Source organism: Falco punctatus (genome assembly GCF_963210335.1).
Source record: "Falco punctatus genome assembly, chromosome: 2".
Classification (NCBI taxonomy): domain Eukaryota; kingdom Metazoa; phylum Chordata; class Aves; order Falconiformes; family Falconidae; genus Falco; species Falco punctatus.
In genome coordinates this window covers 114,660,249-114,682,733 of record NC_137581.1, presented here as the reverse complement: position 1 = coordinate 114,682,733, position 22,485 = coordinate 114,660,249, and the positions used below count along the sequence as shown (strand labels likewise).

The following is a 22,485-nucleotide window of genomic DNA, read 5'->3' as shown; positions in this document are numbered from 1 at the left end:
GTAGATGACCTAACAACTGCATCAAACACTGTGTTACTACTGTGTTTCATGCACAGAATTGCTCAGGATGCCTAGCTGTGGAAGAGGTCCACCACTGCAACAGATGCCACACAACAGAAACACAGATTTATTCCTCTTACTGCTAACAGCTAAAGCAGAGCAAACAACCCTACTTTATACATACACCAAGTACACTATATATAATTTACTGTATAGCTCTCTAAAATTTCATGAGAGGAGTACTTTGGTATAAAAATCCAAAGGTAATTTACATGTGATAGTAAAAATTCTGCTCAGTGCAGTGGTATGAGCAGCAAGGTTTGAATAGTTCTAGACCACCGTGTTCGCCCCTCCCCAAATAGGTGTACCACAAAATCATAAAATATTCTGGCTGGTCTAAAAATGCTTGCCCAAAATGCTGTGTCATGAGGAAAACCTAATGTTTTGCTCCTTTCTCCAACAAGAAGGCCACTTAGTCCTTCTTGTGTCACCAGAAATGACAAATATCCATATTAGCTGTTACTTTCACTCCATACCTTAAAAAACAAACAACTTACCTTGACTTCTTTCACTCTCCCTTGTTCACAGTAGATACGTTCTCAAACACTTACCAGATTTCCATCCTCTGTTGTGCTGATCTCCTCTGGGTGTGAAGTTTCCCATTTTCCACAGCGCTCCAGTGTTCCGAGACCTCCGTTGTTCCCGGCACCCTCCTCCAAAAACCTTCTCTCCCCAACAGTTATTTTCTCCTTTCCTAAATTCACTTCACTGGTTCACTTTCAAAGCTCCTATACTTCGGTCTTCCTCAGTAATTTCCTATCTTCTCCTTTAAAAAAAATAACACAACCAACCACCCTATCATCCACCTCCTCTCACTTTGCCTCTCCCCTCACATTATTCTTCCCTTGCCCACGTACGTTCACTGTTACTGCCAGCTGAGTTCCATACAATTCCCATTTCTCTTCTCTCACAAATCTCTCTTCATCTCCTCCAATAGTTCTAGTTTTCTCATCTCCTTCTATTTCTGTGATTTATTTTCCATTCCCCAAGTCCTTTCAGCCTGCCTGCATTGTGAATCAGGACATCAGAATGTTCTGATAATGTTCTTTTTCATTTAGTGTGGGGAATTCTTTTTGTTGATGTAAGCAAAGTTTCTGAAGATTGTGTGATGAACGCGTATTTTAATGATAACAGAGTAACGAAGCCTCCACTACCCTCGTTCACCTGATTTAGAATTCTTCCCAGCATTCTGTAACTCCCAATGGAGCCGCTCAGCATCTGCCATCCTTGGCAAGAACAGCCATTGAGCAAAGCCGCTCTCTTCCTTGCTCCGCTTTCCTTCCTTCTCTTCTTCTTCCCCATTGCCATCCAAAAACGTATGGAGGAAGAGCAGAGCCTGTTACACAGGCTGAACTGCCTTCCTTCCCAAATAATTACTCCTAGGAAATAACACACAGGAATTTTCAAATTCATGTTCCTTTGCATTAAATTTTCTCTACTCTAAATCCAATAGAAATTTAAGATATATCTGCTGCTGCTGTTGCAAAGAACACATACTGCTGGATCTATTAGAGAAACACAACTAGTTTACCAGCACTACAGATTCAAGCATGGAGAATGTGAAGTGGACACTATAGTAAGACTGATGGAGAGACGATTTTGCATTATGTATTTGTGGGTTGCCTGTGGAAACGCAAGAACCGAGAGGCATGGGGTCTCAAAATCACAGAGAATCCCAGTGCTCACTGTAAGGAATAATTGTATTTGTCACCTCACAAACATTGTAAGAAAGAATACAAATGAAGGTTATGGTTAAAAGGCTATAAATCAATGGCTGCACAAAGAAAAAAAACCACAAAACTACTTTAAACAACCAAATCTTTTAATTAGAAAGCAACAAACATGCAAACAGCAGGTATAGAAATTTATTTGAACCAACGTTTTTACTATAATGAAAGTTACTTTAAAACATTGATCCAAGCTCCCACATTTGCAGGTTAAGGAAAATATTGCACTTTGCATCTTCTAGCACCCCTCATACATGGCAAAACATTTTAAAAACATTTTTGCTTATTTTAACTTGCACACTCTCCCAAAGTCATGCACACAGTCATTCAAAAACAAAAGGTTAGGTTATCCAAAAGCAATACCTTAGAATTGCACTAAAGCTCTGTAAGGAAAAATATAATTAATGTCTTATACAAATTCCATTAACATCTAGGCGCTTGCACACAACTGCCAGTTACTCTTCATCTTCGTTTTCATTCTCCTGACCAGATCCTTCCGATCTGTCACCTTCCAATCGGTCTGTAAGAGACAGAGATAAGTAAAGAGAACTTCCAAAGTGTTCATTTTTTGGTAAATATTTATAACACATTATCTCCCTGCGCTATACACAATAGACGGGGGCTGTGGGTTATAAGGGAGAAAAAGGTCTGTATGGACTGACAGCAGAGACTGGGTAGAAATGTTATCACAAGAAAGCAGAACAGGAAAGAAGCCATAAAAGACTTCCAGGCATAAAAGTGAAATTTGTGTACAAAAGGAAAAACCTTGTAGATGCTGACTAGCTGTCAGCACAGGAAAGATGAACACAAGCATAATATTAAAAAGAGATAGTAAATACAAGGGTTTGAGACACTTCTGGGTAGCTGAAACCAAAATAGCTGCAATTAGAAATTGGTATACTCCAGAAAAGTGGGGAATTGCTTTCTGTCACTGTATACATCAGAAAAAGTACCTTTTTTGATGTAAGTGTTTACAGAAAGACAAACAGAGAAATGTGCGAGGGAACACGATTGACTCAGGATCTATCCCTCAAACAACATGCACTGTCCAGTTAAGAAATATTCCACCCAGCAATGACAGATTTTTGCTGAAACTGTTGTAACAAATGTTGGGCAGGTCTTTGAGTATTTTACTCCAAAGAAATAATAACAAATGAAGAAAAAAAACCAAACTAAGGTATTCAGTCACAGCAGTGGCAAGGCATACCACTGGGCTGGATACAGTGGCATCCTCCTGGCTCTCTAACTCTCACAGATCAGTGAGAGGTGAAAAAAGGAGCAGCAGCTGCTGCCAGGCAGAGCTTCCTTCCTACCTCCCCACACTAAGCCCACTTCTCTGCTCAAGCCAGTCCGGAGTCCCCCGATTCAGTATCTACAGTCACTCTCATCTTCATCTATGGTTCTGTTAGGTTTCCACCCCAAACATCAGACCAGCCTCCCAAAACTTCATCTCCTTGCTTCCTACCCAGTATGATGTCTCTCCATTGTCCATCATCCTCAGTATCAACCCATTGCAGTCAACTTCTTCAGCACTAACATCCAGGAACACCAGTTCCCAGTGAAGATTCTCCATGCAACCCTTCATATCCCCAGTTTCAGACCCCAGGGGGCTGCCCCTTCGCTGAAGGGACATCCTAACACTGTTGCCCCAGCAGCAGCTGCCAGCAGCCTCCTTAGTATTTCCCACAGTCCTGTACCTTCACACCATCCTTCTCCCCATGGCAATTCCAAGCCCACAATAACAGTCAGTTTAAGACTCATTCCAGTCGTCCCTAACGACCTTCCCATCACACGGCACTCACCTTAAACATCATTCCTGAGTAAAGAAAGTGTTTTCCACCATCTAATTAGTACTACGTTACAAATAAGCTATTTCAAGATGGATAGTACGGTAACATCTAAAAATACATTTTGTTCTTTTCTTGCTCTTTGTTTTGAGGTAAAAGATAACAGCTGCAAAAATGATGCAAGTCTCACACTGATGAAGTGATTCCCAAGTTTCCATTAAGAGACCCTTGAATAACCCTTGAATCTTCTCACCAACCCCAACTGTAGCCACAGATAGCTGAAGATCTTGATAATTCCCCAGTCCACCTGCTATTTCATAGACCAATGTGGTGGACAAGCTCTTCAGAAGTCTCTCACCTGCTCTTATATGATTCAACGAAGCCAACATTCGTAACATAAAAGAAGCTGGAACAGTAATAGTGTTTCTGGTCTCTTCCAGCATTAATTCATTACGTGTTATAACCTGGAGGCAGGGAAGGGGGAAAAACAGCATCAAAGGTGAACACAAAATTGTACTGCATCAATATGTGTTTTTAGATACAAAGTTCCTATGCAAAAGGCATTCACAGAGTCAAAAATTACAATAAGGGAGCAATATTTTAATGATTACTATTGAACACAGTTGCACCGATTGTATGTGGTAAGAAAAGTCAGACAGTGGACTCTGCCTACAGATATTTAATTGTCTATCTAAAGAATATTCTAGTAGGATCATTCACGGTGTTGTCCACGTGCATGGTAGATATTAAGATAAGCAACTGAGAAAAAGCTTTGGAAATGAGATCTTGTAGGAAACAAGGACCGATGAGAGAAAGTACTGTTACAGATGGGAACTGTTGTAGAGAACAAAGTTCTAGCACCAGCGCTGGCCAAGAATGTGGGAAGGAAAAGAGATGAGGTTACTCTAAACTCCTACCTTCATGCTGCTTGAAACTTTTGGAGAAAATCCAAGCAATTACTGTATCCCAGTTCAGGAATACTCTTCAGCTCCGTAATTATTTCTAAACAGATCTACAGCTTGCCTCTAAATGACTTGAAAGAGCCAGCTCCTACTGTCTTAGTTTCTAGGAAAAAAAATTCACTAACAAATACTTTTCGCTTTTTTGCCTCTTTCCTTCCTCATGGTGCTACCTTGTCATCCTTCTGGCTTTCCCATAAAGTTCTAATCCCACACCTTAGTTTGTCTCTCAGCGTTTTGACTAGGTTCTTTTGCTGTCACTAAGCATAAAAATGTCTTTAAGTGCAGACAAGTTCTGACCGTCATTCAGTCCCTCCTCCCACCCAGATCAGGTGCCGTAAGGTAGGAAAATAATATCCCTGCTATCCAAGAGACTGCACAAGAAAACCCCAAACCACTCCACAACCAAATGTCCCCTAACATATTACTTACAGAAAAACATCTAACATTTTAATAAATTATGCTATGTAAATCACTAAAATACGATTATTCAGCAATCACCTATATGACCATCACAGGCCAGATGCTATATATGTTGTTGTTATTGCTTTGAGGATACACATGAAACAATGTGTTACATAACTTTACATACGGACTTTTATAACTGATGGAGCTTGCAGTGTTGGCTTTATTCGATGAAGCTCCCAGACTGCAATCTTAGCCTAAACTCCCTTTTATGCCACAGAATATTTAATCATATTGATTTTTGTAGTCCCTGTTCTTCTGTACATCATTCTATTTCCTTCAGTTAATTTGTTTAAAGACAGGCACGACCTTCATTTCTTAATTCCTGCCAGTTTTCCTTCTATATCTAACTGTTCATACTTTTTCTGACTTGTTTCACATACATAATAGCAGATATCGTATCATTTCTAGGAGAGTTAATGACCTACAAAGTGCCTCTTGTCTGCTGCCAATGATGGGAAGGTTAGCCCTTATAAAGGGGCAGCTTTTTATTTATAGCTCATTTGTTGAACATTAAATAACTCTGTTGATTCTGTATCAGGAATTGGCACCAAAGGCTTTTATAGAATTGGAAGATGCAACATTACTGTGAAAAGGGAAGAAAAATTCTTACCTCATCTGCAAGTTTTCGGTTAAAAATCTTGGATTCTTCTAACGGCGACCAAATTTTTATATCATAATCAATACCGGAAGAGGCCAGAACTAGAAGTAAGTAATTCTAAATTAGATGCGTTATGTCTTTACAACTATCTTCTGCACTTAACTGGAGTTAAAGAAAAAGACTTCACTTGAAGCATTGACTTGCAAACATCAGTTCCCATGCTGAATACACAGCTATGTAATTACTGTCTCCATATGAGATCTGAGATATAAATTGTATACTTTTTGATACATATGTAAGAAGAAAACACATGCAAACATCAAGAGTCTCCTGTTGTAAATAATTTTAAAAGCACCTGAATATACGTAAGGTAGGAATAGAAAGTAAGAACAAACTCAGCCACTACTAATATATTTCTGCTGATGGCCTGACGAGCAACACGTTAATAACAAAGCCTTAGGATTTGTAGGCCCAGGTACAAAGCCAGAAGCAAGAGAATTTCAAACATATTTTGACATTTTACAATTTCAGTGTATTTCACGTAAACGTATTTGATATTCAAATATAAAGCAGCAATGGATGCTCTTTAAACACTTGTTAAAATACGGGGAAACAGAAAGCTCCAGAACATCGTCTAGATCATTGCACAAAGCCACTAAGAGAATAAAAAATTCTATAGAAAGATCTCAGTCACTGGAAAACTGCACAAGATTAACTGTCCTACAAGGAGGATGACCTCTCCATTACATTTTCAGTGTGTGATAGGGAGACAGACGCACTCCAAGAAATCAGTAAAGCTACAGGGCACTTTGAAAGGTGCATCCAAAAGAAGCGTCCAGCCGGGCCACACACTCCAAACATGTACAGGAACACAAGTGCAATTAAACATTTAAAAGTTTAAGGCTTATCTAATGTTGGGCAGTATTCCATGTTTCCACAAACTGCCTGAAAAAAACCCAGCCTGTTCTGGTATTATCATAACAACTTCACTTGCTTATTTATTTACAGCTGACTGGTACCGTACAGCCATGTAAGCTACGAAAAAAGAACTAACACGAATACTTTCTTTGCCTGTGTTAAAAGCTGCAGAATGGTTTAGATTTTCCATCTATATGTCAGACAACATGATTGCTTCCCCTGCTCTTCCATAAATATGTTCCCCTAAATACAAATCAAGAGCATTTCTATGAACTTTTTTTATTCTTTTAATGTCACAAAGCCAATGAGAATGAGACACCCATTTCAGTCAGTTTTTTGAACAGGTCTAAGTAGAGACCAGATTCCAACAGCAATTCCCAAAGCATTGCTGGCATTTCAGTGACCCCATATTTCCCTCATCAGTATCATGGAAAACATTTAATTTATTGAGGGGATCAAGAAATGGAGATTCTTCTTATTACGTCTTAACTTTCTATAAATACTGTGTCACTAATGCTTTCATTCCAAGACATTATTGAGTAAGGAGGGTTTTAAGGGCCACAGGCCATTAGTAAAAGACACAATTAAAAGCAGTATTATCTAATTCACATGGGAAAAAGCGAACAATAGTTCACTAATCATTACAATACTCCGTTAAGGCAAAGAATTTAAGACTGAGCTTTAAAATGCTTTACAACAGATAACCAGAACATGCAGACTATGAAAAAATGATCATCTTACTTGGGTCAAACGGATGAGGCTGTAGACAGTTCACCACGTGATTATCAGCTTCCAGCAGCATGAGATGTTCAGCAGTATGTCGATCCCATATAAAAATGTGGCCACAGTCTGAACCACTCATGACAAAATTAGATCCCCAAAAATTGGCTTCCTTTATCTGCAGTAAAAACAAAAATTAAAATTAATAAGACTAGCTAGTGAAAGCACATCAAGTAATACACTCCCATTCCTGTAATAACACTACCTCTGAAATAAAAGCTCTGCATATGAAGAAGTAACATTTAAGACAATTTAAATGAAACATTAAAAGAAGAATGGTCAACAAAAGAAAATTCAGAAGGTATTAGATCTCCAGAGCAAAGTGGCTGCTAACAGAAAAAAGGAGAGGAGCTGGGGCGGACTGAGCAGTTTGGAAATAAGTGACAGCAGATCTGTCACTTTCCAAAGTGACAGGAATGACACTGGAGACAGGAGTACGTGAAAGGGTTTTTGCAAAGAGTCCGGTAAGTTAAAGTGTGTGACAGGCTAATCCTTGGTGGAGATTTTCCATTTACAGAGAAAGAGGAGACGAGGCAGAAGCTTAAGAAATCTGAGGGGTGGGAATTAACTGGGTCTGACAGACAAAAAGGGTCATGAAATCAAACTTCAGAATTTTTTCTCCCCCCTTCTATAATAAATCAGATGAGAACTAAGACTTCTTACTCCGAGTCCAAAATTAAAATATAAGCCACTGAACCAGGAAGGCATTCAGGCAGAAGCGATCCTCCAGCTTCAGCTGTTACCATAATAGTAGGTGAAAGCAGAAGCATCTCTCCCTGCAGCTGGAACCAGTATCATCACAGTTTTCTCGACACATCAACGATGCATTATATTCTATATGGTTGCTCCTAACGTTATTTTGTTGAGGTATCCAAGCACCTCTGCAAAAGGCTTGAAGTGATACGGCTAACATTTGTCAATTATCAGTAGCATTCCCATGCTATCAACAAAATGTATATGTAATACATTGCCAGCATGCACTATTTTTTTCTTTTTTTCTTTTTTTTTTTTTTTTTAAATTAAACTGTTCACACTGAAGGTCATTCTAGCATCTTGGGCCAATTTATGGAATTTTATTTTGCACCAACTGGACTAGCATGACAAAAAATATATACATTTTTTAATCATTCATCAGAAATTATAATCATCTTTGTTTCGCCCTACAGCTAACTCCTCTATAATGTTATTGATAACATGGTAGTTTGACCCTAGATTATAATTGGCTGTAATTAAAACACTCAAGGAAGACTTCTCTGATTGGAGAGCTGTACATTTGAAGGAGGAAATACTTGAAAGATGCACAAAGTACTTGAGAATTTTTCATGAACCAGAAAAGATGGGAGGAAATCCACAAACACGGCACTGTGAGTTAAAGTGTGCACATCTGTTTGTGAGCAAACACAGCTGGGCAGGACATGCCAGCAACTGAAGGGTACTTGAAGAGAAGATCCAAGGTCCTCGAGAAGGCTTCCCAAAAAACAGCCGCCTCTCACCGCAACTGTATGGTTTGTTGCGGTGCCTCACAGCCAGTGAAGTGACACTGACAGCGTGCACTTGGGCTTCTCCCTTCTGGCAGCTTCTCCAGGAGGCTCTGACAGTGCTAAGGGAGCAGATGGAAGGCGTTCTTTGGAGCAGGGGGACCATTCCACAGAGAAGGCAAAGGCTTCCCTGTTGCCTTCTGCCTTTCTTCCCCTGCCACCAACGCACAGCCTTCTCTCCATCCTATGAAGAGAGGAACATCATCATCCTCTGGGTAAAAAGAAAAGGGGCGTTTTAGGAAACAACATGCTCATGCTTTAGGCTAGAATACTATATAATGGTTTAGTACATCATCTATTTCTCTTTCCTTGTGTGCGGTGCTGTAACTCAGTACGTATTTAAACCTACTGTCTTAATCTCCATATATATTCAGTCTCATCAGCATCGTCGCTCTGGATAGGCATTTGCTAAAATGCTGTGACCACTTCTCTAATGAAGTGACCATCTCTCCCCTCAAAATGGCTAAACTGTCCTGTCCCTAATTCCGAGAACTAAAGAAAACAGCAGATATAGTCAATGACAAGATAGCTACCTTGACACGTACTTGGCTTAGAAGAAGTCTTTGGGAGACAAGTGAGCCAATAAAACTGATTTTTTTTTTCTCCTCTTTGTTGCCATCCATCTCCTCAAAAATTGGTATTACATACAACTATAAGGATAATGTATTATCTGATAATCATTTATACATTGATTATATTTTTGTATGGATCCACGTATTTATTATTTATATTATACCATACTGTGTTTATTTCTTAAATGTGATTTATTTATAAATAATTACTTGTGTAGTAAATGCTGTATTCTTTTTTAATTGTGTGTTTACTAGTTCAGGGGGAAAACTCAGACTCCTTGAGTGTTTCAGAGATTTGCAGTCTCATGAGTTTTGGAACTGGAGGCAGCTGAAGCGGCCTGCCCTACGCCACAGAGTAGTGTTACAACGAAAAAGATCATGTAAACTACAGAGAAATTATAGGCCATGAAAAAGTAGCAGTAGTATCAGGTATCCGTTTCCTCGAAATATAATGTTGATATTATTCTACACCTGTTACATTCAAGATACCCTTATGATTACAGCCTGAAAGAATGTGGCTTATTCAATTTCTGAGCCAAAACCAGCCACCCTAGAGTATTTTTTTCAAGAAGCAACTATTAGGTTTAAGTGTAGAACAATCTTCCCATGCCAAGGCCTCACTTACCCTCCCTTCCTAAAAAGACGTAACCCAAACGAAGACAAACATTTGGTCAGAGCAAGCAAGAATTGGCCGCTTCCTCACTAATGATTAGAATCTTATTCAGAAATCAATTATGATTTTACTCTGAGTAGGACATCAAAACAACTATTGCTAAACTATTTAAAATGGGAACAGGCTAGGCAGCAGTATCCTTCCCCATTGCTGTCCTATGTCACCTGCAGGGTAAGAGGTTAGATGGGGTGCCACACGGAGTCACATTGCTTCAAGAAGAGTCAAAACTCCGTCATGAGATGCGAGCTGAAAGCTCACAATAGTCCAATGTTTGTGCTGGAGAAAGAGCCTAGAAGTTAAAAATGTGACCCTACAAAAAAGATAACAATTTAAACAGGTACCACTACCTCTTACAAATTCGTTAAGTTGACATACAGTGGGTAAATGAGATACCTACGTAAACAGAAGTTTCCTACGTAGCAGCTTTCAGGGTTCACACAGATGACGTCCAATATTTGACTTTTAGCATAAAACAATTCCCTAATGTTTGGTATTTAAGAAAACCTCCAGCATAAGGGGCAGAATTTTGAGTTTGAGACCATTTACACAGAATCCTACTATGAAATTATTTTCCAAGTAACACATCATAATAAAGCTCTAAAGGGGATAGTGCCTGCATCCTCATCTTTCTTTTGGCATAGTTTTCCCAGAAAATGCTCTGGAGAAAATGACAGAGACATTGCCTTGCTCTCTGCTTTGCCCCAGCTATCTTGATTTAAAAATCACCATGATAAAGAATCGTCTTAGTAAGCTGAACCCTTACCGCTGTTAAAAATAAGTACTTTATTTCCAGCGTGAGTATGTCCAGTTTTAGACTTCAGGCTTGCTAGATCTTTGTCTATAGAATAAGTACCAATGACTGCAGTCAGTGCAATAAAGTCACTCCAATGTCTAAAAATAAGCCAGAGAAACTGCATTCCTGGATTCTGTGGTGAAAGACATGTTTCCAATACATACACCTTCTGGCAGTTTCTGTCTTAGAGCTCCTCTTAATATATATATTTCATTATCCTGTTAAAAGTACAGCTAAATTATCTCCAATAATAAATAACTTTATATTTCAATTCTCAATTACAATGCCTTTCTGCTTCCTTTGTATTCTCTTGCGCAACTGCTGATTTTACATTTCTAAATATTTCATAAAACCTAGGCTTGGCACTACATAAATCAACATAATTGAAATTCACATTTAGAAAATTTGTTTTCAAACTCATACATGCACTCAACTCTACTGTATGCACACACAACTTATCCCAGTTATTAGTTACACACAGAGATCTCTATTGAAGAAAAGTTTTGTTAAAGTCAACATTTTAAAAGGGGGAGGCAGGACTTGGGGTGAGTGGAACACAGGAAAAATGGCATAGATAGGAAAAGAAACAAGACTAGGACTGGGGGAAAATAGTGAGGAAGAGACAGGAGGACAAAGAACTGAAGGCACATGGCAAAAAAAAAAAAATAAGAAAAAGAAAGGGAGTTTGGCCTCACACAAGCATTTTTTTTCTTCCAAGAGCTAAAGAGAAACAGGAAATCCCACCTCCATCATTCCACTACCACCACAGCTCCAGCTGCTGTACTTTTGGGTCTGTTTCATGAAAAACTAGTCACAGCCAGAACACCAAAACCACTAACGATGTCATTTGAGTGGTTACATAGCAGGGATCAGTGTGATGGACACAGAAACATTCCAACCCTGCCAATGGTACCAGCAAACATCACTACAATACTACTTATCTTTTGCTTTCCGACAATATGAGAATTACATTTAAAAAATGCTTATTAAAAAAATCATAAGATTGCCAAATTAAGTTCTCAAAAGTAAGGAAGTACCAGAATTTGCCCGCATAACCTTAATTCACTCTCCCTTCACGTTCACGTCATTGACAAGACAACTTTACCCTTGAGCTGCTCGGGTATGTAGGAAACAAGACCTCTCTAAGCTGCCTCCTTCACAAATTTAAAAGGCAAATATCATCAGCCCTTGCCTTACAGGAAAGCTAGTTTGATCAAAAAGATAAAATATAATGAAGTTTGCCACCATAGAAACCAAAAGGGAAAATTATATCATCTGTCATTACGTGCGCTCCTTGTCGTAAGTGCTCATGTGAAACAAAAGCAAAACACCAACCACATCCTAAAGAAACCAAACAGTAAAGTCCATGAAATAATCTATGCAATACACATACACAGATGGAGACTGAATTAAGACCACTTAAGAGATAATAAAATTAAGCTTGCCTAGCTACAAAGCGCTTGATGCTATGACTTTTAAACTAATGGGGTTTTGAGCAATTAAAATTAACTTCTGCAACACAGTACAAAACTCCTTGTCATTAATCAAAGTTTATTCTAAGCCTTGTTGCTTATGTAGACTGAAATACGCATTTACTGCGGTATTTTCCCCCGTCTAATCAAAGCCATTCACACAAACTCTAGAAAATTGCTTTTGGAGGTAACTGGGACTACTCCTCAGATCATCTGCAAAATTATACACCCACTACTTCTCCAAAATACCACCTAGTACTCAGAACTTCATGTCTTCAAAACATTGTAAAAAGCAAAAAAAGAAATAGCAAGGAAAATGGCACTGTTTCTCATGCACCACTGCTTTACAAACACAGTAACTGTTTTTCTTAAAACACAGTATTTTGCATGAAAAAGATACAGTATCTAGTAGTTAGACTATGATTTAGTAACTAGCGCTATTTCCTTTTTTTTTTTTTTTTTTTTTTTAATTCAGAGATGTCAAGGCTCTTCAAAACTAAGATTTAATCCTCACTTTCCCTTCCAAGCTGTTCAAAACTTTTATTTAATCTTTAACTTTAAAGAGCTTGGAAGGGAAAATGAGGATTAAATCATAATTTTGATGGTAGGCACATTTTATAACACTTAGGCTGATAGACATGATGAAAAAGAAGAAAAATACCCAAAATTTTAAAGGAAGTTAAGGGATGAGAGTCTTAACTCAAGAAAACTCAAATGCACACATGAGTCACGCCAATTCTAATTTTCCTTTAGAGGAAGTTATGTGGCTTCCAACTGAATATGCAAGAAAAAGTGCTTACAATACATTACAAAATCCTTTTTGGCAAGCATATCAGTGTGGCAGCTATGCTGATTCAGTCCATAAAATCTCTGCAGTTCCCAAAACAGACAAAGAGTTTGTACCATTGTTCGGGAGTTCCGATGACCTTTATAAACCATCTTTATTAAAGGACGTCTAATATTCAGCGTTTCCAGTTCTTCCATTTCTTTTCTTTCTTTCCTCCTTCTGAAGAGCTCCTGAATACGGGCAACGGCAGATCGTCTATAAATTGCAGACAAAAAGAACACTACTGAGAGTCCATCTCTAAACACTGCAATGGGCTATCAAAAAGGACTACAGAATAATAATTAGGCACTCACACACACTCTCCATAAGTTTGGAACAGACATCAACATTATCTCAAATGTAAAATTACAGACTTCAATTTTTTTTCCATCCTGGCTTAGAACAAGAATAGCATGCAAGACAGTGGAATGTCAAGTGATGCCAGATTTTGTTCCCTCTCTGAAGAACAAACTTCAGCTGTTGGTAAAATTCACATGCTATTTTATTATTCAGTGCTAGAGATATCCTCCACCCATAACGAGGTAGCAAAACTCTGAAGCGAAAAATCTACACTAAACCAGAAGTTTTAAAAGTTTAAGAAGTTATTAAGGATCTAGCGTGTCTTCCAGTGTGATTTTTTTTCCAAAATTCCATTAAATCTGTTTCTCTTCACTACTTCTGCATGACAACAGTCACAATTTAGACAGCTTTAAAATTTACTACCAAGGCAAGAGACGATTTGAGATAAGTTATTGTAGCAACTATTCCATAGGTTAGCAGTGAGGGATACGGTTGAAGATCTCCTAGAACAACAGAGAAAAATTAACTAAATTAGGTATTTTGTTTTGTGAACGTTTAATTCCAGGAATCTACTTTCTGTGAAAAGACCCTGGTACCAAATTTTTCCTGTTTAGCTCTTAAGTTTGCAGATCCCCTAATTCCAGCTACAGCCAAACTGTCACATCCCAGCACCTGCACCTAACTTTTTCTTACTTTATTCCATGTCAAGGTTGCTATTAGAGCTTTGGGGTCTTGAACACGGTCCGAGGGGAATGCCCCTCTCTAGAAGGAGCAGGTACAGATTTTAGCAGAATGCAAGGAGTCCAACTATTACAGGAAGGTATATGATTCTGAAATGTAAACTGAGCCAGAACTGAATCTATTTGCAACCTCATTACACTGCTACCAGAAAGCTAGTAACCTGAATTTGTCCACAAATAATGTGGTATGCTGGTTTAGCCACTGATCCTGGAGAAGCTTCCAACAAGTCCTCGTATCCAGAAAAAAATCCACCAGTTCTATCTCATCACTAATCCTCTCAGCCAGTGGTCTGCTTAGATGTATTTCATTTTTGTCATAGGGAAAAGGTGGACCAAAAAAAATTAAAGTGTTATCCCTCAGCTAGGCAAAGAAGGAAAATGAATGCGAGTCGTTAATACAGATTTTTTTTAAAACAAAAAAATAAGAAACCAAGCAATCAGCCACAAACTGTCATACTCTGACAGATCATCTAATACAGCTCAGCTTTTAAAAGATATTTTAATCCTTACTTTTTATAGAAACTAGAAGATATTTGTAAGCGTTAGCCAACAGATCCACTTAACAGCGGACTATTTATTACAATACTTTTTTTAGAAGTTTGTCTAGCAAACAATCCCAGAAAGAACAGACTACTACTACTTCCTTTGTGAGAATTTTCTATCCCCTCATATCTAGGCAGTTTTCTAGTTCCTCCTTCTTATGCAACACTAAATAAATATGCTGTATTTGTTTGTTAGTCCTTATAATATACGAAGCCTCAACTTTAATCTTCAACAGATTTAAGAAGAGGGTTCTTCAGTCTTCATACAACAGAGGAAAAAAAAACCCCATGTTCTTTATCTACTGCGCTTTAACAACCATGAGATTATTCTCCTCACCAGTTTACTTCTGTATGAAGGGAAAGGAAGGGTGGCATGAATATGAGAGGCTACACAAAATGCCTACAGAAACTTTAAACGATTATTTGTACATATTTGGTTCTGTACATTTTTAAAAAAAAATAATTGTGTAAGACCAAGAATCACGTAACAATAACTACTCTGCTACCAACCCCACCAGTGACTGCCCAGCACACACAACTCTTCAGCCACCTTAAGACCCTTTTGGTTTCAGATGCACGCCTGCCAGCCTTAAGCTTTTCCCTTACTATCACTACTATTTGTATTTGCAGCGTATTTATCCACCATAATTAATTAATAAAAGATGTGCAGTGAAATATCTGAGAAGTTAAGCATTGTTAGGAATGACAAAGCAGCAGACTTGTCTAGCTCTTTCAGGAGAGTTACTTGCTAGATAGCAGTAGCAAGTCTGGGGATTTAAAAGATGGTATTAAAATAACTAATTGATAACCCAGAGTAGTTTCTTGCATAGTTTTTCATCTAAGTGTCTCTAGAAAAATTCATCTCCTCTTCTAAATTCTAGGCTTGAATGCAGACATTACAAAACACCTCAAGACTATTCAGCAGTCAGAATCACACATTTTTCAATAAAAGCAGAAAGCAGAACTTGTGGTTAAAAACTGTCTTTCAACTAAATTCAGCTCTGAATTTAAATCAAGATTTGGGGGTCTTATTTTATAAGGCACGAATGGATTTGTATTTAGGGATCTGGTAAAGTTGATGATTACCTTCAACGGGGAGAAAGCAGCCAAGCACACGGGGCTATAGCTGGGATACTGTTACCGGGCTCTCCAGTAACACACCGCTAAGAGCAGGAACCTGGCAGAGACAGGCCTTCTCCAGAAGAGATAAATATGAGCCCGATCTAATGACATCTCAGAACAAAGAACATTACAGCAAAAGGATTCTCTTGGAGAGGTATTACTTTTCCATATCTACAGATTTCCTATACATTTTTTAAATCACACACACCCCCCCCCCCACTAAATAATTCAACCTATTTGTTTTCATGGCTTTTAAATTTCCATTCGTATTTGTGATAAGCAATTCCTATCTGTGCCGACACAAACTTAAGACAGCAGCCTCATGGCTTGGAGCATCGGCAGGTAGAGAAGCGCGCTGGGCAATCTGTACGCTGCTAAGGTTCAGCCTAAACCCCACCGCGAGCTGCTGCGTCCCTTCCAAACCACGGGGTCTTCCGAGCATTTACGGTCAGACAGTTACACACACTGCACCTCTCGGGCAACTCCACCGACTGAGCCGGTTGTATTATGCATTCACATCCAGGCCTCAAATCAAGATGCCTGAGAAATGCTGGGTATAAATTAATGTTATTAGCTTTACGATACAGAAAACATTAAGTCTTGCAAAGCCTACGAAACTCTTTAGTTATGCCCCTATACAGTCGGTAGTGTTCTTGACTTCAGAATAATTCAGTACTACTGTCTGGTCTGCAGGTATAAAGCCTTTTTAGGTGTGTTTCACCAAGTTTTGTGGTACTTTAGCGCAAAAAGTAGTAATAAAGGTGGTGTGTGTAGTCTTAGTAAGATTTGAGTCCAAGATGACGTACAGTACATCCATTACTTCAGTGGAGTGTGCCTTGTGGAAAGACAGTTTTTAAATATTACTTCCAAAAGTAAGAATATAGATATGAATCAGAGCACAACTCTTCCCTGTATGATCAGCCACATTTGAAGCCTTCAAAGTTTATTGTTGTAAAATTAATTATCAAAAGCCCATTTAAATTAAGCCCTAGATGAGTGGAACAGGGATTTAGAAGTGAAGCCGTTATATTCCTTCAATTCAACATAAGTTCAAAGGAAAAAAAACCCAAACCCACAAAAACCCTGTGATGCAAACTGATTCACAACTACATACGATACATCGAGAGAAATCAAAAAGATGTCAAAATGTAAGTTAAGCCTTAAAAAAGATATTTTTTTTTTACATGTCGAATAGGGCATTTTCTGTATGTTTAGAAATTCTGAAGTATAATAAGGATTTTTTAACATTAAAGTCTGTGCAATTTTCATGATTAACTAGTTTGTTTCTTAAAGCACAGTCTGTCACATATTGCTCTTTAAAATATTCTTTTTTTGTGTGTGTGTGAGAGAGAAAGCTGCAGACATCAGTTCACAATCTGTGTTACTCAACAATTTCTGGCTAACTAGCCCTGCATGTTTTAAAACAACTATGCTCATCTATTAGTTAGAAGAGAGACAGTCAAAATTAATTGTATGTTTTTCAAAAGAGGGAAAACTGAACAATTACCCGAATCAACTGTAAACAATATACAGGAATTCCGCTACAAACCTTGTTCCACTAGAGGTCCAGATGTAGTGGCTGCCATAAAATTAATCGGTTACCCTAGATCAAACACCGTCACCACCCACCGGCCACCTCCTGAGCTGGGCTGCAGCAGGGGCTGGAAAGCTCACGGGTGCTTGTCTTCATTTTCCCATCCCTCTTGTCTCAGCTCTGCACTGAGTCTCAAGCTCAGTATTGATTCCTCCCGCATTAAGGAGTTTTGTCACCTCTTAAGTTCCCCAATTTACTTACACACAGATAGGTGTTGTCTCTTTTTGCTAAGTACCAGCAACCTGCTTCCTTCTCTTCTGCAATTTCAAGTTACTACTTCCCCCCCCCCCTGCTTCTCATAGCCATCTTCTTATTTGAACTATTTTCCCTATCCAAAACATCTGCAGGGAACCTAAGGCTTACAACCATTAATTTAGAACCTGTTCCTCTGATGCCTTATGGTCAGTTCTTCACCGACCGTGTAGAGGAATCCACCTCCCAGCTACCATGCTCCTGGCCCAAGAATTCCAACCATGCGTCTTAACAAGCTGGCTATCACCACCGAAGTCAAATCCAGCTCAGGAACAATTAATAAGACATTGAACTGGTCTTCACCTCAACCCGTGAGTTCTCTCACTATTTTTACTCTTCTGATCTTCTCCCCCATCCCACCAGGGGACAGTGAGTGAGTAGCTCTGTGGGGCTGAGCTGCCTGCTGGGGTTAACCCACAACCACCATATTAAAATAGATCTCTTTCCTAAATATGAGGATTTAATTACATATCTGATTTTAATTACCAAACAACCATGTTCCTTTTAGAAGCCTCTGAACCCGCAGAAGAGATTTACTACTGCTGTCAAATTTCAAGCATTAAGAGAGTTGTAAAACAAGGGCAAAACCATCACGTTAGCAACACACTGACTCTACCCTAAAGCCCAAGTTATTTCACTGCTGATCATATAAAAAGAAATGTTTACTCTAATGTACTCCCAAGTAATTTCCAACACAGTGTTTCAACTATTCTCCGCTACATTTTTAAATTTTCACCTGATATGCTGTAGAATACAATGAAAATCAGAGAAAAATATACCGATAAAAAAGTCTATGCTGAATGCATCATTCATTTTTCTATTTAATTTATAGCAACATGAAACAAATATTCCCATGGGCTGTGCTGAAGAGCTAAAGAACTCCATGGTAAGCATGTTTAATAAAGAAAGAACGCCTATTGTGAAACGTAAAGTACAAAAAATACACAGATTCTTGAACCTTTAAGAAAGTTGCAGAGTTAAATTAATATTCCAATTGCAGCTAAGATTGGAAAATAAGACAAAGAAATACACATCTGCACTATTTTCCTGTAGGCATTTAAAAGATAGGACTCAGGCTAAAACTTCTGTGAAACCACATCCTGAGTCTTTTCCTTCCCAGCCACACAAAGCCAAGATGTTAATTTTCACCATTAGAATCATTTTGTGCCACTTCCCCTCTATACAGCCTTTGGCATTAAATCACAGCAGATCGTTTCTCCCTCTCATGGCATGTGGCCAAACACAATTGCCCAAACTGCCTTACAATTCACTCGAGTATTTCAAGGAGGAATATGAACGAGATCAAGTAACTCCTTTAGTTAACATCATTGAAAGAAATATTGGATAAGATATTTTATATATATAGATATATAAAAGATATAATATTATAAAACAAAGCTTTAGTAATTATGCTCAGATCCATAATCTTGTTCAGACAAAAAATATAGTCTTTGATACGTGTATTCTTATATTTTTGTCCAGAACTGGGTGTTCTCTACTACCAGACAAAGCAAGTCAGCAGTGGCACATGCAACTATAACACGTTCCTCAGCAGCTGAGTTAAAAAAAAAAACACGTTACTTGCTTTACACAAACTACACACTTTTCAAATTCTATTAATTTCTATGGCACGCAATAAAAAGGTTAATAGCTTGTTAAACATATACGCTGCCACTTCTTTTCAACTCCCATGCAATACATGCAGCTAAATATAACTCAAGCAATATACTCTGTAATTCATAGCATTTAAAGTATATTAAAATGCCAGTTAGATAAGAAAAACAAGAACCTGATAAATCCATTATATGGCAATAAAAAGGAGGAGGGGAGGAAGAAAATAATTAATTACCTCATTATTCTATCACCTATCGCTGTTCCTCTGATATTATATCTAGTAAAGGGAACAACAACTGAAGTCATTCAAAAATGCTGGGTATCATGTTTTTAAAACGTTAGCATCTATTACAAAATGTGCTTTATGTATTGCAACTGAGAAGACTCCTCCTCCTCAGTGTGTTAGTATATGAGACTGATTTCAACAAAAATAGTATTCAGTTTACATAACAGTACACAAAGTTGATCTTATAAAAAGCAGTAAGTCTTCACAGATCGTAAGAGAAGTGGAAGTAGCTGCATAATCAATTCCATTTTACATTCATATTTTTTTTAAAATTTTAACCTAGTACTTCAACGTTTTCCAGGCTTAGCCTCTGCTCATAGATCGGCTTCTGTCAAAGTCCAAACAAAATTAATTCCATTATTTAAGTACGAAAGCAGTCCTCGGAGAGTTGTTTTGACTAATTTGTGAAAAATAAGATCAATCCATTAAAAACTGCACCCTCTGTGCATGAAGAACATATACTTTGCATAGATTCCCCCCTGCCCACCCCCATAAAGTACAACGCTAAGGCAAGCCATGTTATCTAGCTCTGTTCCAACTAAATTTGCTGGACTTAGTAATTTTTAAAGATGATGCGCTACGTGCCTACATCAAGACTTAAAAACCTGCATACAAGTATCTCCTCACATTTGTAAGAGGAGAAATCTCAACCTTCTGGGCATTTTAAGGAATCCACAGCAAGTTTTCTCTGTTGCGTATCTAGCTAAACTGTTCTGCTGTACAAAACAGGGTTCATTTTTTTAGATTTAGAAATACTCTGTGAAGTTCCTTATATATTTTGTTGAAAAGAGCATGTATTGACTAGCCCAATGACACTTTAAAAAATAAATAGCTTCTTTTAGATCTTTACCATTCCTGGAGTGATGCTCAGTGGCTACAGAAAAGTCAGGTGTCATCTTCTCAATTATTTCTTTCAAAGAAGTGTCCTTCTGTGTCAAAACTGTTCCTAGCTGATTCCTAGCCAACATTCAGCTGATTTGCCCAATTTACCAACCAAAGGACCGTTGCATTTCTACACATCTCACTGCTACTATTCTAAGTCCTTTTCAATATATTAAAGCAGATGCAAACTTCGTGTTTCCGTGTCTCTGTTGCATAGTCTTTGCTGACAGTTCGATTTCAGGTTAGTTGTGAGAAACCCAGGTTTTTGAGTTTTCTAAGCACCCACAAAAGGAGTTTTTGTCCCCTGTATCTATTCTCAGATGATGTAAAACAGAGAAAAAGACCCAATCCTTGGTTTGAAAACTGGAAGTTGGGTTTGTACCCAAACAAAATTCAAATAGTGGAAGCTCTGTAAACATTACATTTGCAAAATGGACAACATTCTAGTCATAAATCTGGAATCTGCATCCACCTTACTAAAACTGAGGTGAGACTAGCGGAGCTGATGCAGCAGCAGGTTCTCTATTTCACTGCAACTCTCGACAGGGCTATCAAAAGGGTATATCTGCCACCTCTTTTCCTTCAGAGGAACTTTATGATTTCAGAGTACAGAATCAGAAGTCTATCCTTGCTTTCTTAGTGGAGAAAGTTGTACTTTACAGTGGGAAAATAACTCCAAGATAGTTTCCTTGATCTTCATTTCCCCAGCTGTGGAGTTTCTCCTCAATATAAACAATAGCTCGTTATTAGCTATATAAAAACCACAACTGGTTGTAGATAAAACTGGTAATGCTATATACTGGAAAAGGCTTATTAGTCAAACAGCTTTTAGTATTCTGTTTCAGAAGGCTACAGTCTCTTTTTTTATTTTTTTGTCCTAAAGAAAAATTAGAACTACTGTTTGTTGTTGGTTTTTTTGCCACTGTATATTTCAGGCTAGCTTTATAAATTTCTCCACAAAAGAAAACAAGCCCCAAAGCAACCACCCCCTAGATATTCTAGGGAGAGAAAAATCTATTGCTTTTATATTAATGCCATTAATTATCTTATAGGATGGCACACTGGAAACTAAATTATTAGCTAAACTAGAGAAAATGAGATTTAGTAAAGGAATTGTTAGGTAACACCATTTTCTAAGTGAGAAAAGAGGAAAAGTCAGTCTATAGGAAGCATACTGGTGGAGCTAAGCACCAGTCTTGCAGGCAGTTTTGTTTAATGTATTGCTAATAGTCTTTGAGCAAAATGTAGGAATGTATTCATGCAGTGCATTGAGGACATGAGGTTGGGTAACTTTATGAATATAGAGGGGACTGTAGGACCTTGAGAAAAATTGGTGAGTAGAAATTCAGTAGTTTAAAATTGACAGTCATACACTTCTGAGCTTCCTTCTGGTGAAAGATAAGAACATATTAATTAGAAATTACAAAGTAGGAAAGACTTCAGTATACTAACTGATCTTGTGTCTGACCACAAGCCACCACTATGAGACAGCCATAAGCAAGAGAGGAGGAGGAGGATATAGCTACAGCTCACTTGTGTCTCAGAGAATCTTCGTAGACCAAGAGTAACGCTCGTACCATTAACCCTAGCAAAATTCAAACAGCGCAGCGTGCGTCATTCTGGTCTACCATAGTCAGGAAAGAAGTGGAACGTAGAGGAGAAGAGCCAAGAACCAGCACGATGGCAGGAAACCCACATATTTTTACTGCTAAGCGTGAGGAAAAACTTGACACTCAGTCCAGTGAGACAAAAGCTGAAAATGGTCAGGATGAACATCATTCAAAATTGTAAGCACCGGGTATGAAAAAATTGTTTCAGTCAAAACAGTATGTTAGCGCAGAACAAAATGACTAATTTAAGTCAATTTGTACCCATTGTAGCAGCAATGTTTTGAGGTAGCTTCCCACTAGTTAAGGGGCCAGGGGGATTTTATATAGATTTGATCAGTTTATGAAAGGGATTATATGCTATAGCAACTAGTC

The 22,485-nt window shown here is 38.2% G+C and overlaps 1 protein-coding gene across 6 annotated transcripts in view; it reads right to left on the bottom strand.

The window, feature by feature from the left end:
- Window positions 1–1,861: 1,861 nt before the first annotated feature.
- DCAF6 (DDB1 and CUL4 associated factor 6) overlaps window positions 1,862–22,485 on the bottom strand; it is a 90,234-nt gene continuing 69,610 nt past the window's right edge. For 4 of the 6 annotated variants that reach the window (XM_080374579.1, XM_080374581.1, XM_080374583.1 and 1 more), the window contains 6 exons: window positions 19,571–19,612; window positions 13,249–13,387; window positions 7,259–7,415; window positions 5,612–5,700; window positions 3,933–4,038; window positions 1,862–2,307 (listed from right to left, as the gene is read on the bottom strand). In XM_080374579.1, the coding sequence (XP_080230705.1) occupies window positions 2,243–2,307; window positions 3,933–4,038; window positions 5,612–5,700; window positions 7,259–7,415; window positions 13,249–13,387; window positions 19,571–19,612 (598 nt within the window). In that variant the 3' untranslated portion in view covers window positions 1,862–2,242. The remainder of the gene's footprint in view (window positions 2,308–3,932; window positions 4,039–5,611; window positions 5,701–7,258; window positions 7,416–13,248; window positions 13,388–19,570; window positions 19,613–22,485) is intronic. The other 2 variants (XM_080374580.1, XM_080374582.1) reach the window with 1 other exon arrangement.